The following is a 19786-nucleotide window of genomic DNA, read 5'->3' on the forward strand; positions in this document are numbered from 1 at the left end:
ATGTTTCTATTAGTCCATTACGATTTACGAGGTTGCGAGTCAAACAATGGATCATTCAGTTAACACAAAAAGGTTGGAAGTAATATTCTATGCTGAGACCAATCGCAAAAAAGGGATGAAGGACAGTGAGGTTAGCTTAGAAGTATACACAGTCCTTCGATGAGACAAAACGACACAGATGGGCTTCTTATGTTTAACTACAGACCTCTACTTCAGACTCTTGGCTCGATATCTTATATTCTTAAGAGCCAAACCGTTATTAGTATGTTGAAAAATCCTCCCAAAAATAGTCCCAAAAATAGTACAGCAAGGGCACTAACAAATCTTATGGAGTCCATGCGAAGCGCTTAACAGCTAGACCAAGAGGGCAAGATGTCGGTACATCCCCCTCTGAATTTGATGTCTTTTTTACAATAAAGTCAGCAGGTTTACCCGAAGAAACCCTATATGAGTCTTCAAGTCCTTTACGGCGACCCAAAGGAACAACGACCTTCCCAAAACTAAGGAGGTTTGCAAAATAGCACATGCTTCAAATACACGTAAATATATTGCTCCAGATAATGCTTCCAGAACGGACTAAAATGTAACTCCAATTCGGCATTGAATTAATTTAAATAAAGGAAAATTTAGTAAAAGTTTTCCAAGTCAACTTTATTAGGTTTATTAATTAATAAAATTTCTATCACAAATGATAATAAAATAAGATATAATTTCGACAAAAAAAAAAAAAAAAAAGAATAATAAAGAGAGCAAGGGACAGAGAGAAAAAAAGAAGAGAAATGGAGAGGGGGTGAGAGAGAGAGAGAGAGAGAGAGAGAGAGAGAGAGAGAGAGAGAGAGAGAGAGAGAGAATGAGAGAGAGAGAGAAAGAGAGGAGAAGAGGAAAGAGAGAGAGAGAGAGAGAGGAGAGAGAGAGAGAGAGAGAGAGAGAGAGAGAGAGAGAGAGAGAGGAGAGAGAGAGAGAGAGAGAGAGAGAGAGAGAGAGAGAGAGAGAGAGAGAGAGAGAGAGAGAAGTCAGCAGTTTACAAGAATGTATTCTGATCACTCAGAAAATCTATCACTGCAACCAGTAATCAATAATAAATCAGAAACTAAAATTTAATTTTTTACAAGTCTTTTGAAGGTGCCTAACAGGTGTCATTCTCAAGTTGAGTTGTGAAATACTCAGTCTATTCCCGGACGCCAAGGACCACAATATTACATTTAAAAAATAATATACAGACTGCTCACTGTCCCTACTCTTAAAACAAAGTTTAATTCTTGTTTTTAACATAAATCACCAAATACCTTCTGCTCCACCTCAATACAAATATTCGAAAGAGTTTTAAAAGTGTTTCTGTCTTATTTCCGTTTCTTTTCTTAAAAGTGCTCCGTCGTCTTATTTTTGACTGTTTTTGTCAACAGAAAAATAAAATGCTTATGGTTTCCAGCAAAAATCCAAGTTTTAACCCACAAATTATGTGTTGCATCAATTAAATATTTACACAAAACAATGCTCAAGATTTTAGATTTTTTTTTTTATTTTTTTTTTTAACATAAACACTGTGCTGTTATATCGTAAGCATCTTATCACTTGTACTAGCCTATCAGCATCCCATCTATGCCAAACCAAACTATATTTTAGTACAGTGCAAATATTTTTTTTTTATTTAAAAGTACAGTGCTATATTTCTTGGTACAGTGCAAAGTTTACACCAGTTTTGAGGAGTGACGGTAGATGAGTGACGGTTTACCAGTAACGTCTATTTTAGGGGCTATTAAAGATGACAACATAAATTATATAGAAATTGCAAATTTTAAAAATCTACAGTGCATGCATCTTACAACAAATCATAAATATCGAATTTTATATTAACTGTAAATCAAACTGTGGTTATTTAAAGTCAAAACAGTGTACTAATACACTCACGCAAATCCTGGTAAAATAGACCAATTTTTATAAATACTAAGAATATTGTAGCTTCTTCAAATATTAATCCCCCTCCTACTCAGAAAAAAGTCTGAATTCACACCTAAGATTAGAACTGACTAACTAGGCAAAGCCACTTCAAAAGTTTGGACCATTTTTTACAAAGACTTATTTGTAAAATATATTTTTTTTAAATAACATAACTTACGTTTCGTAGTTTTGTAAAACATTGACAAATCCTGGTAGCTACTAACCAATCCCATAACCAACCAATACTGAACAACTTACCAGCTACTGACCGATAAATGAAGCGAAGCTTCATTTATATCTTTGGATTAAAAAAAAAAAAAAAAAAAAAAAAAAAAAAAAAAAATGAATATCCCATGAAAAAGGAACAAAACAAGAAGCTTCAATTTGAGATACAAACTCATGAGTATTTTTCCCCTTTGACATATTCCCCCTTGTCCTTAAACCTATTTAAAACTAAGACAATTTCATTAGTAGTATAGCTACAATTAAAGAGAGCGCACAGGTAGGAAATTACTGTGCACAATTAAAGAGAGCGCACAGGTAGGAAATTACTGTGTACAATTAAAGAGAGCGCACAGTCCCCCCATATAGCTATAATATAAGAGAGCGCACAGTCCCACCATATAGCTATAATATAAGAGAGCGCACAGTCCCACCATATTTACAAGCGGGGTGTCTCACCATAGGTGGATATAAAAAAGCCCGATACCGAGTTAGTATCTCAGTCAATAAGTTGAATTTGATTAGTTTACATTATTTCAAGTCGGAAAAATAAACGTTCAAAAACTGTGAAAATGAGTAGTTTCACGTTAATCCACCTCGAAGGAGCCAACAGTGATACTGTGAAGACAAGGGCCCCCAATGTAGCAGTTGAAATTGGAAAGGATTCCCGAATAACATTTGAGTGGGATGAGATGTTTGGCAGATAAGTTATATCATTGAGTAAATTTAAGTCAGATGAACAATTATGCTTTGCCGCAAAAGTGAATATAATGCATTTATCACGACTACAGCATGGATTGAATGCTATTATGAAGCACAATGAGGAAAATGGATTGACTCACCTAACGCAAAGAGAGTGAAAATATATTCTTCTATTACATTTCTGTCAATAATAATGTTTTTTTTATAATGTTTTTTTTTTGATTAGACACTCTAGATGATCGTTTACTCCACTCTCTCTCTATGGTGGGTGGTGGTGGTGCTGGTAGTGGTGTCCAATAGGTATTGAGATTATGCACAAAGTAGAAACTTGCAATTGTTATTTTAGTCTATAGTTGGTAGTGGGAGTATCAAGAATGATTGGATTTGAGAAACAGAAAATCTTACGGAATCTAGCCAAATTGGAAAAATGTTTAGTGTTAGATGATGACTTTTTGGAATTATCTCTTCAACGGAAAATATTTTCTCTAGAAATACTTACTTGTATAATGGGATCTGATTCTCCATGCTTGGATAATTGTATGAAGCTTATGCATTGCAAATCAAATGCATTTACTCAATTTATTGATAAATTAATTGAAACGAAGCAAAATGACATTGTGATTCTGGTTTTAACCACTACCTAGAAATTCATTCTTTAAAACAGTAGGAAGTAAGTTTTTGTGACGATACTTGATTACTCCCCCTCCTAGAAGACAATGTTATTTTTTTATTGATTTTGAGTCAGTTTCTTTTTTGGCAGTGAGACGGAAAAAATCGGAAAAATGTATTATACATGTTCTCTATGCTTATATACATGAGGCAGCTGGTCTTCGTGCTAGAACTATACTACAACTGATGACTACAATGCGATGTGTAGACTGTGTACTCCATGTAAATTGAATAAAGGATGTGCTGTACAAATTAATGACTGTAATACATGTCGTTAAGACACTTGCGACTCTCATCATATTGGATATTTATGCTCCAATTGTCATTTTGATAAGTGTGACCAGTGGGAAAATACTTACCCTGGTATGATTGGAAAAAACCCTAAACGTGACTTCAGTTTATTTCTAAGGGATTGGTATCGTCACGGCTTTAAATTGTATTGGGAAGAAAAATTTGGAGCACGTTTCAATTGTAAAAACATGAAGAGAGTATGGTTCCTGCGTCATCGCTGTGAGGACAATGCAAGTAATGATTATAAACCTAGCGATTTTTATTTGGCTGTGACAGAAAGTGATTCTTCATATGAGAATATTGTGTGCGACATTACTTCAAATAATCAGATAGAAACAGGTTAATTTTTGAATATGAATCGTAGTAGTATCATTGACTTCACAAGAAGATTTAATAAAAATGAAATTACAATATGTTGTGGAAAATGTGATCCGGACTTTGCACGCCAGGATCAGTACAAGTTGAATCCAAATGATCTGCCACCACTAATCGTTGTCGACGACGATGTCTATGATGATGATGATGACAATCTAAATGACTATGAAGAAGAAGAAATCTAAACAAATGAAGACAATAGACTTTTTTATAGTGCATATATATTTTATTAATAAACAAATTCACATACATTTTTAAAACACTTTGTTCTTAAGGCACTGAAATCAATACTGTACAGGTCTGAGAGTGTATATTCTACTAGAAAGTCATTCAAGCGTGGACTGTGTACATAAATATTGAGAAACTCACTGAAAGTATAATCACGACATCGAAAAAAGAAATAAAGTAATGCATGAAAACCACAGCTTTTGGTCGATAGATCCTGTACTCGCATCCGAATTTGAATAATTGTCTTCCCACTTCCTTCAAGGTAGTTTTTGATGTTTGGTGTGTAAAATGCATATGGTAGACCAAGAAGATCAAAACATTTTATATTCTTCGCTGTTTGATAGATGCATAACCAATGACCCGTCTGCACAGTTGATGGACTACTATTAACAATGATAATGGTTTTGTTAACAGTATGAATATATTGAAGGAAATCTGAGGGTATACAATAGGATTTGTATTTGGTCATAAAAGGGTCCATGTCAAATACATTGATTATTTGATTGGTGTTCATGGTGCCAAGTCTAAAAGAACACTACCATCGGACTAATTTCCCAGTAGGTTTCAAATTGAGTGAGGGAGATTAATGTTACACTCTCTGTCAATGGTTTGTCAAAGTTACACTCCAAACGTACAGTAACCGTTGGGACAATACTCATATCTTGAGTACAAGACAAGTCCAAAACAATGATACCATGACTTTTTGCGAACATTGAATCGGTAATACCATTTCCATATATTTGAGAATCTCGATCTAGGGATTGCATTGTCAACTCATATAGGGTCCTATAGGATTTATTAAAGGATAAATTGTAGAGAGGAATTCCATTTACTTTACAGACAAGAGAGGAAAGTCCAAATAATTCAAATTCATGTGGCGAGCTTGTCCACGATCCTATGGCACTGGCACTTTTTACAAAAGCCAAGGCAAGTTTCGATGGAATTTCACCATTGATAAATAGAGAATCGGTGTAGATACTTGAACGAGTGACAATATGACGTTGATTCGTGATTGTGTGAGGAACGAGCAGTTTGATGTTATTTCCAAATGCTCTTAGTTGTTCAATTGCCAAAGCAAAATAACTCATAACTTGTTGATCTCGTACATGAAGTATTGTCGAAGTGAGATTGACGTTAGCATCCGGTGCTGCATCAAGTGTTTTTCTCAATATGAAATTGGACGGTGCAAGTTGTAACTTTATATCGATATATTGAATATTTCATGATTGAGTCTACCAACTAAATGATACTCCTTGCTCACTGCCCAAGTGAGTTCACCGTCAGTATCAACATTTGTTCTATAGTTATAGCCCATTGGCAGACCTCTCAAGTTCTTATAGGCCATTGGAGTCATCAACATAAATTGTATGTAACTAGCATAGTTTGATAGATTGTTGCTGGTGCTCACCAATGTTCCATTTATGTAGACACATATTTGTTTAAATAAGTTGTGTAATATACCATTCTCATAGGATAGACCATCGACGTTGGAGGGAGGTGAATTGTTAGACTTTTTCCTCACCACAACTTTTAAAGTAATAAATGTGGACGATAAATCTATGAAGTAGTCTTCATTGTAATAAATTTGGAAATGTATGTTTTCAGAGAGGGGTTGCTTTGGATAGAATTGTTCATAGTACCCATGTTTTACACTGACATCCACACTTTCTGCATTAAAAAGACTTAGAGATGTGACAACAGTGGGATGAGATTCCTTGTGGGGTAGATATGCCATCCAGGAAAATAAATCTCTTTTCGATCTAACAATTTTTCTTCTTAGTTTGCTTTTCTTACTTTTATTTGACAAGAGTGGCGATAATGTCTATCGCTTCTGACCTGAGTAAAGACTGATGAGTTATAAGATATTTATCCTACTTTTAAAACATTTTCGACGTTGTTGTGATTTCAATCGCTCGCCAAGGGATCATGCGCTGGACCTGAGATTTTTTGAAATACTTTCTTTAAAATCTTTACCATCCCCCCAATCGTGTAGCGTAGAGGATGCAAAATCTGCAGCAACTAGCACAATATATTGTTTAGCTAGCTGTATTGCAAAACAAAACAGCTTAGCAAACCAACTGCCAAAACCGTAGCCCGACATTGACGAAAGGCCTTTATAATAGTCCATTCAATGACACAATTGTCGTGGTTGGAGAGCAGTAACATAGCAATCAATATCAGGGCATACAAATATATTTTTCTATTAGCCATTTTGTTGTTGTTGTTGTTATTGTTGTCGTCGAATGGGTCGAAAATGACATGTAATCACGGCCAAACCTTTTGTTATTGCTAGAGGATCACCTAATTCACTTCTTCTTAGTGTTAACTGAAAGAGTTCCAAATACGAAGTGTTTACAGGAACATACTGAAGATGCTTTATATTATAGTGATGAACTTGTTCATGAGTTGTTTTTTGTTCAAGAACACGTAGGAGGGGAACATTTGAATTACCAACTCTCGATGTTTCCACAAAGGACGCGTAGAGAAATATGCAAGAGTCCGAGGCGAGACCTGGTGCATAATCAGCAAAAATAACTTGATCCATCCCGCTAACAGTTCCAGCGTTTTCCCCATTGATCATATTCTGTTTAAAGCCAAGAATATCTCTCAGATTATCATTGAGATGAATCAGTTCAGTGTCAACGGGTGAGGTAATGTAAATCCTATCATGTTCCATTGAATAATTAAAATGGAATGTACCATTCCTACGATATGAGATTTTTCTATTGATTGCACGACAAAAATCCGTCATAGTACCATATTCTTTATATCTCAATGTAGCATCCGGGTATTCACTAGATTTAAGTGCTTCAACCCATTCATACTCGACAAAGAGTGACCAATCGAAAGGTAAAATTTTTATATTATACGCGGGATCCTTTCTTAAAACATCATTAGGGTTTTTGAGCATATAGTCAACAAGAGCAACTTCACACTTTGCATCATCGATTTTCATGGCTTCGTCCAAAAATCACTTATTTTAATCAAATTGTTGCAGAGAGGATTGGAGACATTGGACATGAACGTTACATAAAAATCATTGGGCATTGTCAAAATCTTCAACACTGATCCAAGAATCAAAATCAGAGTCGTATCCTAGCCAACGAACAAGCAACTGTTTCATGCCCCTGTGAGTACGAGTCTTTAATATCTTTTCAATCTGATAGATTTCGGTGTTTTTAACTTTTTGTAATTCATAATCATAAAAGCCGCCTAGAATCTCATCATCTTTCATGTCACGTAGACGATACTTTATGGGTGTAGTGTCCAAGAGTTTGGAGACTTTAAAAAGTTCAGTGGACCATAAGTAATTACCCTTTTCAAAAACATTAGTAGTTCGATTGATTCGAACAGTATCACCAACATTGAATTTCTTCTTTTTCTTCTCATTACCAACACACATCACCACCACCACTGGAATATTGTTCAAGAAAAGTGTCAAATGTATTGACATCATGATGAACTTCTGTTGGGGTTGAGTTGGACAGGGATCGATGTGGACGTTGATTATAAACCAACATGATTTTTTCCAAATCATGAATAAAAGCAGAAGTATTTTTCAAAGTGCAATATCTAGAAATTAAAAGTAGAACAGTTCTTATCAGTCGTTCGGCCAATGATGCCTTTATTGGACAATGACTATGATACAGGATTGTAGTATATTTCAATAGAACCTTCTTTACATGAGAACTAAAAAATTCACTTCCCCGATCCGTTTGAATCTTCTTATAGCAATCCTGTTCAAGGATGATTTCAAGAGCTTTAGCAACCTCATCGCCGCTCTTTGACCGCAGTGGAATGGCACATGCGTAGTGACTAAAAACATTGATTGCAAGTAGAATATACTTGCAGGGGTAATTGTGACGCCGTTGAATCTCATCCAGAGTCAAAAGATAGGCGTGCAATATTTTTAAAGTGTAACAAGCTTTAGTTTTCCGATAGTAACTACCGTGGACTTAACGATAACGGTGTAGAGAGCAACCTGATTCATTCTGTAGATACTCTGTCGCCAGGTCCTTTTTATGTTCAGTGACTTGCATAAGTGTGGTGGGTGAGCTTAAACTTGCCACTGCACCAATATTCTCATAAATATGTTTCAATGCTTCAGCCATTTTGAACGTAATTACGTAGTGAAGTGTCCACTGCCCATTTGCATACTAACAGGTGATGGTGAGGGGGATGCAGTGATATTAAGACGTCTTCGCTTGACTCCCCCACTGATAACTATTGTCAAATCATTGTTTCCACTTGGCGTGCTAGTAGTAGTATTTTCCAAAAATGATTTAAAAACATCTTTTGATATTTGACTAAATTCCTTTAATCGTTTTAAAATATGTTTATTGGCAATAAGGCTTTTGGGAAAGTATGATGAGTTTAAAAATCTATGCAGGTGACTGTCAAATGATACAAGTCTTTTACGATTCGTGACCAAATCTGATAATAAATCAAGTAGAATATAGGTCTTGCCATGGATTACAACTTGATTCCCATTAGCATCGATTTCAAAATGCTCCCTTTCATTGATATATGTCAAGAGTCCTTTACACAGTTCACAATAGAAATGTGGTATTAGATCTGCACCACATGTCATAACTTTAGACAAATCTGCTTCTTCTTCTTTTGGTATTGTTGTTGTTGATGATGATGATGATGATGGAGTCATTTCCTTATTGGATTCAATGACATTTACTTTGAGGGATCTCTCACGATAGGGCTTGTGTTTGTCCACTCGGCGAAGTGCATTTTGAAGTAGAATTAATTTTTCATCGTAGTCAATTGTCTCATTGTTAATAAATTTATTGAGATTGTCCTTGAAATGTTCCTTTGGCGAAAGGGCGAGTTCAATTGGAGTCAATTTATAGGGTTTGGCCATTCTCTCTCTCTCTAGAGAAAACTGTTTACAAGTCCTGCAATGATTGGCAGTAAAAGTGTAAAGAAGTTACCATCTACTTGAAGAAGTAGTTTTCTTATAAAATCGTTTTCTTCATTTTTGCTTGCCGCTGATGCTAGGCAGCGTACAAGGGACTAATGTTGCTTTGTCTGCTGCTTAACACCTTCTTGCAGTTTAAGAATGCCTTAAGTTAGATTTAAACAAAATTCAGATATGAGATTAATTAATTCTCTGTCGACACCATGTTTGAGTATGGCCTTCCTAAGCCGTGGTTTCGAATTACCTAGGACGGTGAATAAATGTCAATTTTCATGTAGTTTCTTCAGTGTCATGATTGCAACTAACAACCTTTTTTACTGTTCACCGGCAGATATACAGTAATTTCATTGTCAAAAATATCGGTGACTACACGCAGATCCTCGGGTGTGTTCTGATTTAGGTAGCACGGAATATATTCGTAGGTTCTTTTGGTAGCCTGATTATAGGCGAAGTGTAGGAATTTCAGCTCACCCAGATGCACCTGTCGGTATAACGTTCTGACGAAATTTAAATCACAAAAAACCCTCTAGATGAGATAGTAGGTACAATTCAAAGCAAGTGTTCTCATACATTTGCTCTGCTGAAAGAGATTGTGCAGAACTAGGGTTACGGAGATCCGTTGATGATGAGATCGGACAGTGAACAATTGTATCATCTCCTGAGACCATTCTTCAATAGACTCAGCCAGATCGTCAATAATCAACCAAGAGTTTGATTCAATACTGTTGAAAATGTCAAGTCCCTGCATGAATTTCGTGTCTGGGGCAATAGTTTTTATTCTATCATAGGATTCTTGCATAACACTGTAGCAATAGTAAATTTTAGTTGGATTTTCTAAAAACATTCTGTCACGATTTTGAATTATTTTTGTTAAAAGTGTCGTTTTGCCGGACATTGATGGTCCACATAGAAACGATCTGAATGGTGTTTTAAATTGATACATGTTCCCTTCAACAGTTCACCTAGACAACTAACAGTAGACTATAGCTGTCTAATGACTAAATAATTTCCCTACTACTACTACTACAACTACTCCGTTCAAGAATAATAAAAATGAGAAGAAGACGAATAAAGAATCATATTTTCTTTTATTATACATAAAAAAGTAACAACACTTAAAAAAAATACTACGTTGAAAAAAGCAAATTAAACAAGAAAAAAAATACACTTTTTTTAAATTTATTTATAATAAAAAATACAACATTTACATAGGCACTAGAAAAAAAACCACTTTAATAGATACACTTTTTTTTAAATTTATTTATAAAAACATACAACATTTAATGAATGATGCACTTAAAATAATAATATCACTTTTATTTACAGAATTTTAAAAGGCCTCCCCCCGGGCCGGGCGCGCAGCCAGAAAAACAATTTGAACACTTTTATTTACAAAAAAAACATACGACTCTTCCTTGCTATAAAAAACTGCTGAGTTGGGAAAAAAGCTACTGCTGAGTTGTGAAAAAAATAATGCTGAATTGGAAAAAAAAATCTATTAAAAAAAAGAATCCCACCACCACCCAACCATTTAATTTTTTCCCGAGCGAGGCGATGTCTATAATCTCGACACACACCTCGGTCGGAAGTTAAGTAATGTCCATAGGGTAGCACCTTCACACCATCCGCGCACACATAGACTTTATCCGACACGGGACACGTGGTTATTGTGTCAACCGAAACTGTGTGGTTTTTAAATTTTAAAGAGCGAATCGCCGTGACCTTTACCCTTGGAACTATACTATTTTCCACAAAGTTTCTGTATACATTCATGTCGAAATTCATATTCACGTAGTGTCTAGGCACCCCTTTGCAGACTTTTTTGATTACCTCGTTGTGTGTTTGCACACAGTACACCTTCGGACCTGCAAGCAAACCACTGGAAATCAAGTCACTTCCCGTCTCTGATTTTAACATTAATAACTGATTTGGGGCCTGTCGCTTCACTAGCTCCGGGTAAATTGAATCTTCCAAATTGGTAAAGTCTATTCGAGAGCTAATGTGCGCGCCTTTTTTCAAATTTTTCAATAAATTTAGGGTTCTGGCTTTTGATAAAAGTGAATCGGTATCCCCATAATATACTTGGACTTGTCCCTCCCCCAACCCGTGGTACCTACAAATATCGTAAAAGAATGACAACTTGAGTTTTTTTTATATTTCGGCTATTGCGCTGCCACCTGCAGTATTTTATTTAGAATTATGTTTCTTTTTTTTTCTATTTAAGAGGACTATATTCGAGTCTATGATGGTGAATGAGGTAAAGTTTGGATCGGCAACGATTCGAGTACATTCTTTTGGGTCAGTCACAACGTCACAACGACTTCGATTACGTACATTCTGACACATTTTACCGAAGACTAAGCTCAAAATGAGTATACAGATTCCTTTTCCAACCTTTGTTTTTACTTTGGAAGTTTTACCGACAAAAGTATCAATCAGCATTTTCAAATAAGGTTTTTGATCAAATTGGAGGGCTCAATATATCGTTGTGACGGTGAAATCGTTGGCAAAGAACGTGATGTACAACGATATTCTCTTTCGGATGAAGGTCGGCGATAAGTTTTTGTTTTGAAGGTGGCCATTGCACACCACCATCCTCTACCTTAGAAATATTGTATGGACTCAAAGAGTCCCTAGTCACCGCTCTGTTTATGCACGGGAAAACAAAATCCTTCACCGAGTCATGATGCTCCACGGGTATTTCACCATCGATTTCAAAAAAACATCCCCGTGGTCCATTCTCCTCAACATTGGCATTGTTGGGGAAATTTGAAGAACGAAGATCATTAAGCGATTTGTAATTTCAACCCGGCAAAGAGTAGTGAAACATCGTCGACGCACAGAGGGAGTTCATATCTAATAAAAATGCATCCGACTTTACGCCAGTGTCATGTCCTGTCGGATCAGTTTCAAGGATTTGATCTCCATGAAAAACATACCCTCCCCTCATTGATCTCTCTACAAATAGATGCTGATCCACGTCGGTGATCAAGCCTATTTCCTCTTTACTGATTTTAAGAATTAAATCCATCACCAAATGAGAAGTGGAAAAATAATAACCTAAATCCAACCCAAATTCCCCATAGATTTTATCCGTGTTCTTACACACAATATCCAGAAACGTCAATACATCACTTGCCAGGTACAATCTACAAAAATCCCACCCGTTTTTACACCCTCCCTTAGCCCAAACCCTCTTGGCAAATTCATAGTCAACAGTAGTGCATTGACACTCGTAAAGTGAATCGTATAATGAGGTGATGGACGGCAATTGTTACTCAGAAAGCCTCGCGGTGGAGTTGTAGTACTCATACGGGTATATGCCCTTACAAGTTAATAAATTATACATTTCACCGTCTGAAAAGTGCTGCTGCTGTTTAAGGAGGTGTTGCTCAAGGAGGGGGAAACTATTAAAATCGTCACTTTTCTGTACTTCAATGAGTTGGCTTAGGGATTTGGGGAAGAAGCTAAAGGAATCTAAAAAACGGATCTTATTCATGCACAATTTATTATTATCTATTATCTTCCAATTGAATTCTAATAGTAGTAGCTTTTCAGGTGATTTGGGTATGACATTATAAGACAAAGTGTCGTCTACCCTTGTGCAATCTACCGATCCAGCTTATTGTAGCTGGGCCGATGTCGGAACAATAAATTCCATATCTTAGCGGGAATTGTGTTTATAAACAAGTAGAAAAAGTTGTCGACTAACATTGAAATTACATAATTGATGGGCCACTCGCCAAAAATTGCTCAGTCCCGAAACAATCGGGTTGCCCAAACGATCGTGGTTATGGACCATATTCTTAACCCCGTTCTCTGTACCCCCTTGCACGCGGTCTCATGATCATTCACACCGTCCCCCTTACACATTCCATATATTTTTTCAAGGTGTCTGTCCGACATGTTATTTTTATATAAATTTATTGGATAAGACTTATTTTTGAGCCATATTCCCAATGTGGTTGCCGTTTTAAGGAGGACTGTCGCGACTGAGAGTATACACTCCTCGCCACCGAATCTCTCAACTACCTCTACCAATTGCATGGAATTACACGAGTCTCTTTGTGCGTGAGCATAAGAGATTGCAATGACCTCATGTTTTTTAACAAGATTTGAAATCAATAGATCATACACATCTATGAGGGCGGCTTCGCAGTCTAAGGGCACCTTATCGCTCAGTAGGAGTGAGTTTTGAAAGTTCTTAAATCGAAAGATTGCGCTGTCACCGCTAACCGTATTCACAGATTGACATCATTGATGCTTGCAATGCTTCATATAATTGTTTAACTTAATTTCTGACCGGAATCTAGAAAGACATTTCGGACAATAGTAACAGGTACCCCCCCGTTGATTCCCTTTACCCTCACGTAAAACCAGATTTATCTTTGGTATTGGAAAAAAATGTCCAATCGAATCGGTATAACTAGCCGGCTTGTAAAGAAGCCAAACCCAATGTTCCACTGGCTCAACGGATAGAGCCATCAGTGGAAATACAACCCCCCTTTTGCGTTCACCCCCCTCCAATTCTGTTTCATATTGTAGCATAGTAACACCAAGTTTTAAATGTGCATTAGACCGCTCAAAAATAGTTATCCCATTAATTATTACTGGATATTGATCATTTAAACAAATAAAATCTACTTTAGGGAAATTTGGGCCCCCATTAACTGCATAATTGTCCAACAGTATCTTACTAGCTTCCTTTTGCAGAGGCTTGTGAGCTGCCACAAGAAATGCATATTTGAAGCATTGAAGCCCAGTATCGAAACGAAATCGTTATACACCATTACACCCCTTTAAATCATCATTATATTTTGGTCCCACCTTCCCCTCCCATCGTCTTAAAATAAAATTATTTTTAAATTTACCCACATTAATATCCAAACTCCAAATAAATAAAACCACCGACCCACTACCCAACTCAGTATAATTATCCAATTTTGTTACTATATTATCAGCCCATTCGATAAAAACACCCTCAAAATTATTCAGGTCCGGATGAAGTGGTAGCATTTCAGTACGTAAATAACGCTCATACACCTCATCCGCCTTTTCATTGAACTAAATTATTTTTTGTGCGATGGCAGCCTTAATCCCATCCCTCCCACCACCCTCCCGAATCACTCTTTCAAGAAGCGCTAGAATCTTGCCCACATAGGAGTGTACTATGTCTACCGGATCCGTTATGATGCTACCTGATGTTAATGAATTAAATGGATCCTCAAACTCAGCCCTACAAACAAATACATTGTGCAAGGCAGAGTCAACTAAATTAAAATCGGGCATGACAGAGGGCGTTACTGGGATTTCATTTCCTCCACCAATTTTCTCAATGATGGGGGAGTTGCGTGGTGTGAAATTCCCCGACTCACTCAACAACCCCTCGAGCGTATTAGAATTAACACGATCAGCCCATTCGAGGGTATCTGGTTGTGCCTTACCCCCTGTAAATGTACTTGGTATTTTAATAAAACTATCCCCTGTATTTGGAGGAATATTATAACAACTATCATCACCAAATCAATCGATTAATAAATGTTCAATCCATTTATCTGATTCAACATGGATATCATCTTCAAATTGTGTTGGTGGGGGTAATAAAGGTATTTCCATGTCGTCAAATAAATTGTTTTTCCTTAGGTTTGTTGCTGGTGCGAGGTCCTGGACATTTATCTGAAAAATGAATGTGAATCTATTTTTTCTTTTACAAGAAAATAAATATTTAGATTTTCTGTATGTGTGTGTGTGTATGTGTGTGTGTGTTTAATATGATTCTTCGAGCGTAACCTGGTATAAGAAAGAGAAATTATGCCATATTTTTTTTATATGGTGATGTGACACTTCAATTAAGCTGAAAAATAAATATTTTCAGTGTTTAATGACCTAAATCTGTAGAACCGCTACCCTTTTATTACTTTTTTTTAATTCTTAATTCATGCCAGATCCTAACATTGACATTGAGGTTTTTTTTCTTGTTTTTTTTTTATAACACGCACACCGAGATAGATATATACAGAGATAAGAGAGAGAAAGAGAGAAGATATAATTTTTCTTGCGCGATCACGGAGAGAGGTGACTGGTTCCATGACTACATCAGCTTCATGGAATGGGAGTATGGTTTGCATGTTGAGTGTGGCAGTTGACCAGTTGACAGTTGGCTGGTGTATGATGGGTCCGGATGGCTGTGACATATTGTTGTGGATGCTGGATGTGTGAGCTGGATAGATGGCTATTGGGCGGTTTACGGTTAATGTTGAAGGTATTAATGGATTCGACCTACGACCATGTTACATAACCGATGGTCTGCTTGAAATGACCACCGGAGTCGCTTCACCCTTTCTTATATTCTTAATGGGTAGGGGGAGCTCTGGAAAATCCTAAAAAAAAGTTTGTTTTTCATGAAAAAAATCTTTAAAGAGAACCATCAGTCCTCATCAATATTATGCGCAAGAATAAGTTTTTTAAAATTTAAATTAAAAGTGTCATTCTATTTTTCTTATATGATTTATATATTTAAAAAAAAATTGAAAAAAAAACTGTCAGAAAAAAAAGTTAACAAAAACTTTCAAAAAAACTCAGAAAAAAAAAAATTGGTCACTACAAAAATTATTTTTATAATAGTGAAAGTCGCAACATGCATATCTATATCACTCCCATTTTGAAGTTGGAAAATATTAAATGTGAATTTCTTTTGTTTTAAGTGTGTTTCATGACATTCTAAGAGATGTAAAAAAAAGCTGAAAAAAAAGTTTAAAAAAAAGTTTAAAAAAAAGTTGGGGGGGGGGGTTGAAGGAAGGGAGGGTGTTGGAAGGAGGGGGGTGGACGATTGTGGCACTTTGGGCCGGTGGGGAACGAATATGGGGAACTTTGGGCCGGAATAAAAAAATAGGTATGATTTACCTCATGTGCTAAGCTCGCAAGCCATTTAAATGCAGTGTTTACATACTTTTTTTCATGTTTTGATATTGCTCTTTACCGATCTCTGGAGATCCAGGTTCAAGAAATATTTAACAATCTGTTAACTATAATAGGGTCTGCATAAATTTTTGTAGAATTAATTTCTTTACCAACTAAGGATATAAAAGAATAACTTACTTCTTGAGTGCAGCATTCGCCAATATTCTTTTTATTTGAATACATCATTATATCTCGAATGCCAATTCTGAACTGATAAAATAATTCATTGTCGGAGTTTTTATATCCGTGTTCAAGGTTAAACATAAGTCAACCACACCTGAAAAATTAAATTACAGAAAGAATTTCAAAATTCCAAATAAAGGAAACGAGTTACTAGCGTGAAAACATCCCGCACTTTGAACAGATATCAGTACAAATTTTTCACGGTAGTTGAATTTGGTCATTACACTGTCTGCTTGTATTGGCGGGTGTACTGTGCGCTTGAAAGCATTATAGATATATGGTGGGACTGTGCGCTTGTTATCGTTATAGCTATATGGGAGTACTGTCCGCTACTTTTAATTGTAGCTATATGGGAGTACTGTCCGCTACCTTTAATTGTAGCTATATGGGGGGACTGTGCGCTTGTAATCGTTATAGCTATATGGGAGTACTGTCCGCTACCTTTAATTGTAGCTATATGGGGGGACTGTGCGCTCTCTTTAATTGTACACAGTAATTTCCTACCTGTGCGCTCTCTTTAATTGTAGCTATACTACTTTCATTATAACAAAAATCTTGCTGCTTATTCACATACTAAAAGTTCTTTAATTTTCTACTGTGCTTTAATTTATTAAGATCATTGAATTAAAATTAAAACTATTTACAAAAACTGTACTTTAAATTATTATTTATTGGGAAACTACTAAAATTTGATGGTGGCGTCCTAAACTGGTCACGAAACTTTAATTATTCGAAGCGATAAAGACATTCCATTGACGCAACGTAGAAACTAGCCTTACAAACATATAAATTAGCTTCTCATCATTGGTTGCATATTTTTATTATGTTCAATTTTGTTGCATTATCAGCATTAAGGCGGATCAATTTATTGTTTGAAGTTTTTACCAAAAGTTTATACTTTTTTTTTACACCGTCTTTTTCACCGCTTTTTTGAGGGCGAAAAAAAAACCTTTTACATGCTGACTAAAGGTGTCCTAAGGATACCTTCAGGACCAATCAGGATATCCTGATTTTCCAATCAGGACCAATCAGGATATCCTTTTTTCACCTTAGGACCAATCAGGATATTCTTTTTTCACCTTATGACCAATCAGGATATCCTGATTTTCTGCCTTCGGCTGGGAGTGCAATGCCTGGTGGAGGGGAAAATCATCCAACAACATTAGAATATGGGCGAAGAAAAGCCCATATTATATCTTAAAGTTAAAAGAGTTAAATAATTAATTAATTATGATTATCAAATTCCTTTATTTTATTAATTTAGATTTTTTATTATAATTATTAAATAATAAATATTATTTGAATAATTAAATAACAGATAAATACATCAAATAGTTTTTTGCTTGCAGTATTGACCTTCCATCAAGCTGTAGAAATCTCGGCTCAAACAAATCTATAGGAAACCTTCAATGACCAGGGATATTCTCGAACTGAGTTCAAATTGTATCAATTAAAGCTCAAGAACGACCAACGATGTTATTCATATAATATATAAATTATATATATATATATATATATATATATATATATATATATATATATATATATATATATATATATATATACATACCATTGCTTGATAAACTATCACCATGACATTGCTTGATAAGAGTATCCTGTTCATTCGTAAGTACCGCCGTATTTAGCAAGCAAGGTTTATGCCCAACAGATCCACGACCGAGTAGAGATACACCATTCGACAGGTCATCAAGAAAGCCCGCGAGTTCCAGCGCATAGCATATATTGCATTTTTTTACTTTAACACAGCTTTCGACTCTATCGACCGTGATAAAAATTGATCGATCGACGACCCTTTGGCTGATACTGAAACGAACGAGACTCCCTGATAAAAATTGCTGCCTGTTCAAGGTGCTCTACACTGATACAAAAAGCTCCGTCCAGGTTAATGGTCACCGAAGCCCACTATTCGAGATAGATACTGGTGTAAGTCAAGGCTGTGTTCTTGCTCCTGATTATGTCATGGATCGAACCACGAGTCGGCTCCAATTCGGACTGAAATATGGGGATAGAGTCCAAGCCGATTGCGATTTCGCAGATGATATTGTCCTGACAAACACTTCTGGAGTTGAACTCGAGGCAGCTCTCAATACACTGTCAGAAGAAGCCCCGACAGTGGGACTACATATTAGCTGGCAGAAAAACAAAATAATGATCATCGACCCGGCAGGAAATTCCGCCAACTCACCATCATTCAGCGTATTAGGGCACACTGTTGAAGTTGTCAAGTCTTTTACTTACCTTCGATCTGTCGTCTCGGATAACGGCTCAATTGAAAAGGAAGGCCAGCCGTGCATCGCTAAAGCTGCGTCTATTATGGTTCGGTTATGCCGTTCCGTTTGGTGAAAGCCTAACATCAGCCGAAAAACAAAAATGCGGATTTACGACACGACAGTAACGCAAGTCCTTCTCTACGGTGCTGAAACTTGGCCGGCTGCTGCTTCTGGTCGTGATGCCATAGATGTGGCCCAATCAAACTTCCTAAGACGAATCGAAGGGATCAAGTGGTACGACTTCGTCTCAAACACCCGATTGCTGACACTAATGGATCAGACCCCCAACTCTCGTCAGCTCGCCATAAGAACTCTACGGTGGTTTGGCCACTTAATTCGCATGCCAGAAGAAGGACCCGCCAGCATACTTTTCAGTTTCGATTCTCCTCAACATGCCGGGAAGCGCCCCCGTGGCAGATCCCGGTTCAGGTGGAGAGACAGCCTTACCCAGTACTACTCCATGATCGGTACTGGTTTCCAAGAAGCAGTCACGCTTGCGCAGGACCGTTCGGAATGGAGACAAAGAGTTTCATCTCTCTCTACGCTGGACCACCAGCAGGAGCCTTAAGTCAGTAAGTCAAGTCAGTATACACATATATATATATATATATATATATATATATATATATATATATATATATATATATATATATATATATATTTATATATATATATATATATATAATGGAAATGATAAAATGGAAAAAATATTTTGTAATAATTTCTAATATAAAAGAAAAATGAATACTACTACTGTCAAATATAAATATGTCTAATACTTTCAAAAAAACAGGGCCAAAACATATTTTAACCCTTTGTAGGACAGAAATTTAAGCTTTAGATTCGTTTTCCCAATTGATCCCTTGTGCCCCCACGCTGTGTCCAAGAAAGAAAACCTACCTCTCGTAAACTTTCTTCATTTTCCGGATTTTCAGCTATTCCTTCTTCCACCTCTTCTTCAAGCTGTTCAAGTTTGTCTTTCTTTTTTAGGATTTCT

At 36.3% G+C, this 19786-nt stretch overlaps 1 protein-coding gene across 2 annotated transcripts in view; it reads right to left on the bottom strand.

Moving 5' to 3' along the window:
• Polr3C (RNA polymerase III subunit C) overlaps nt 1–19786 on the bottom strand; it is a 112663-nt gene that overhangs the window by 1366 nt on the left and 91511 nt on the right. For both annotated transcript variants that reach the window (XM_089102267.1, XM_089102268.1), the window contains exon 9: nt 19690–19786. This exon is cut by the window's right edge and continues 83 nt beyond it. In XM_089102267.1, coding sequence (XP_088958393.1) covers nt 19690–19786 — 97 coding nt within the window. The remainder of the gene's footprint in view (nt 1–19689) is intronic.

Source organism: Artemia sp. Qi Xiang Cuo, chromosome 16 (genome assembly GCF_049724085.1).
Source record: "Artemia sp. Qi Xiang Cuo chromosome 16, ASM4972408v1, whole genome shotgun sequence".
Classification (NCBI taxonomy): Eukaryota; Metazoa; Arthropoda; class Branchiopoda; order Anostraca; family Artemiidae; genus Artemia; species Artemia sp. Qi Xiang Cuo.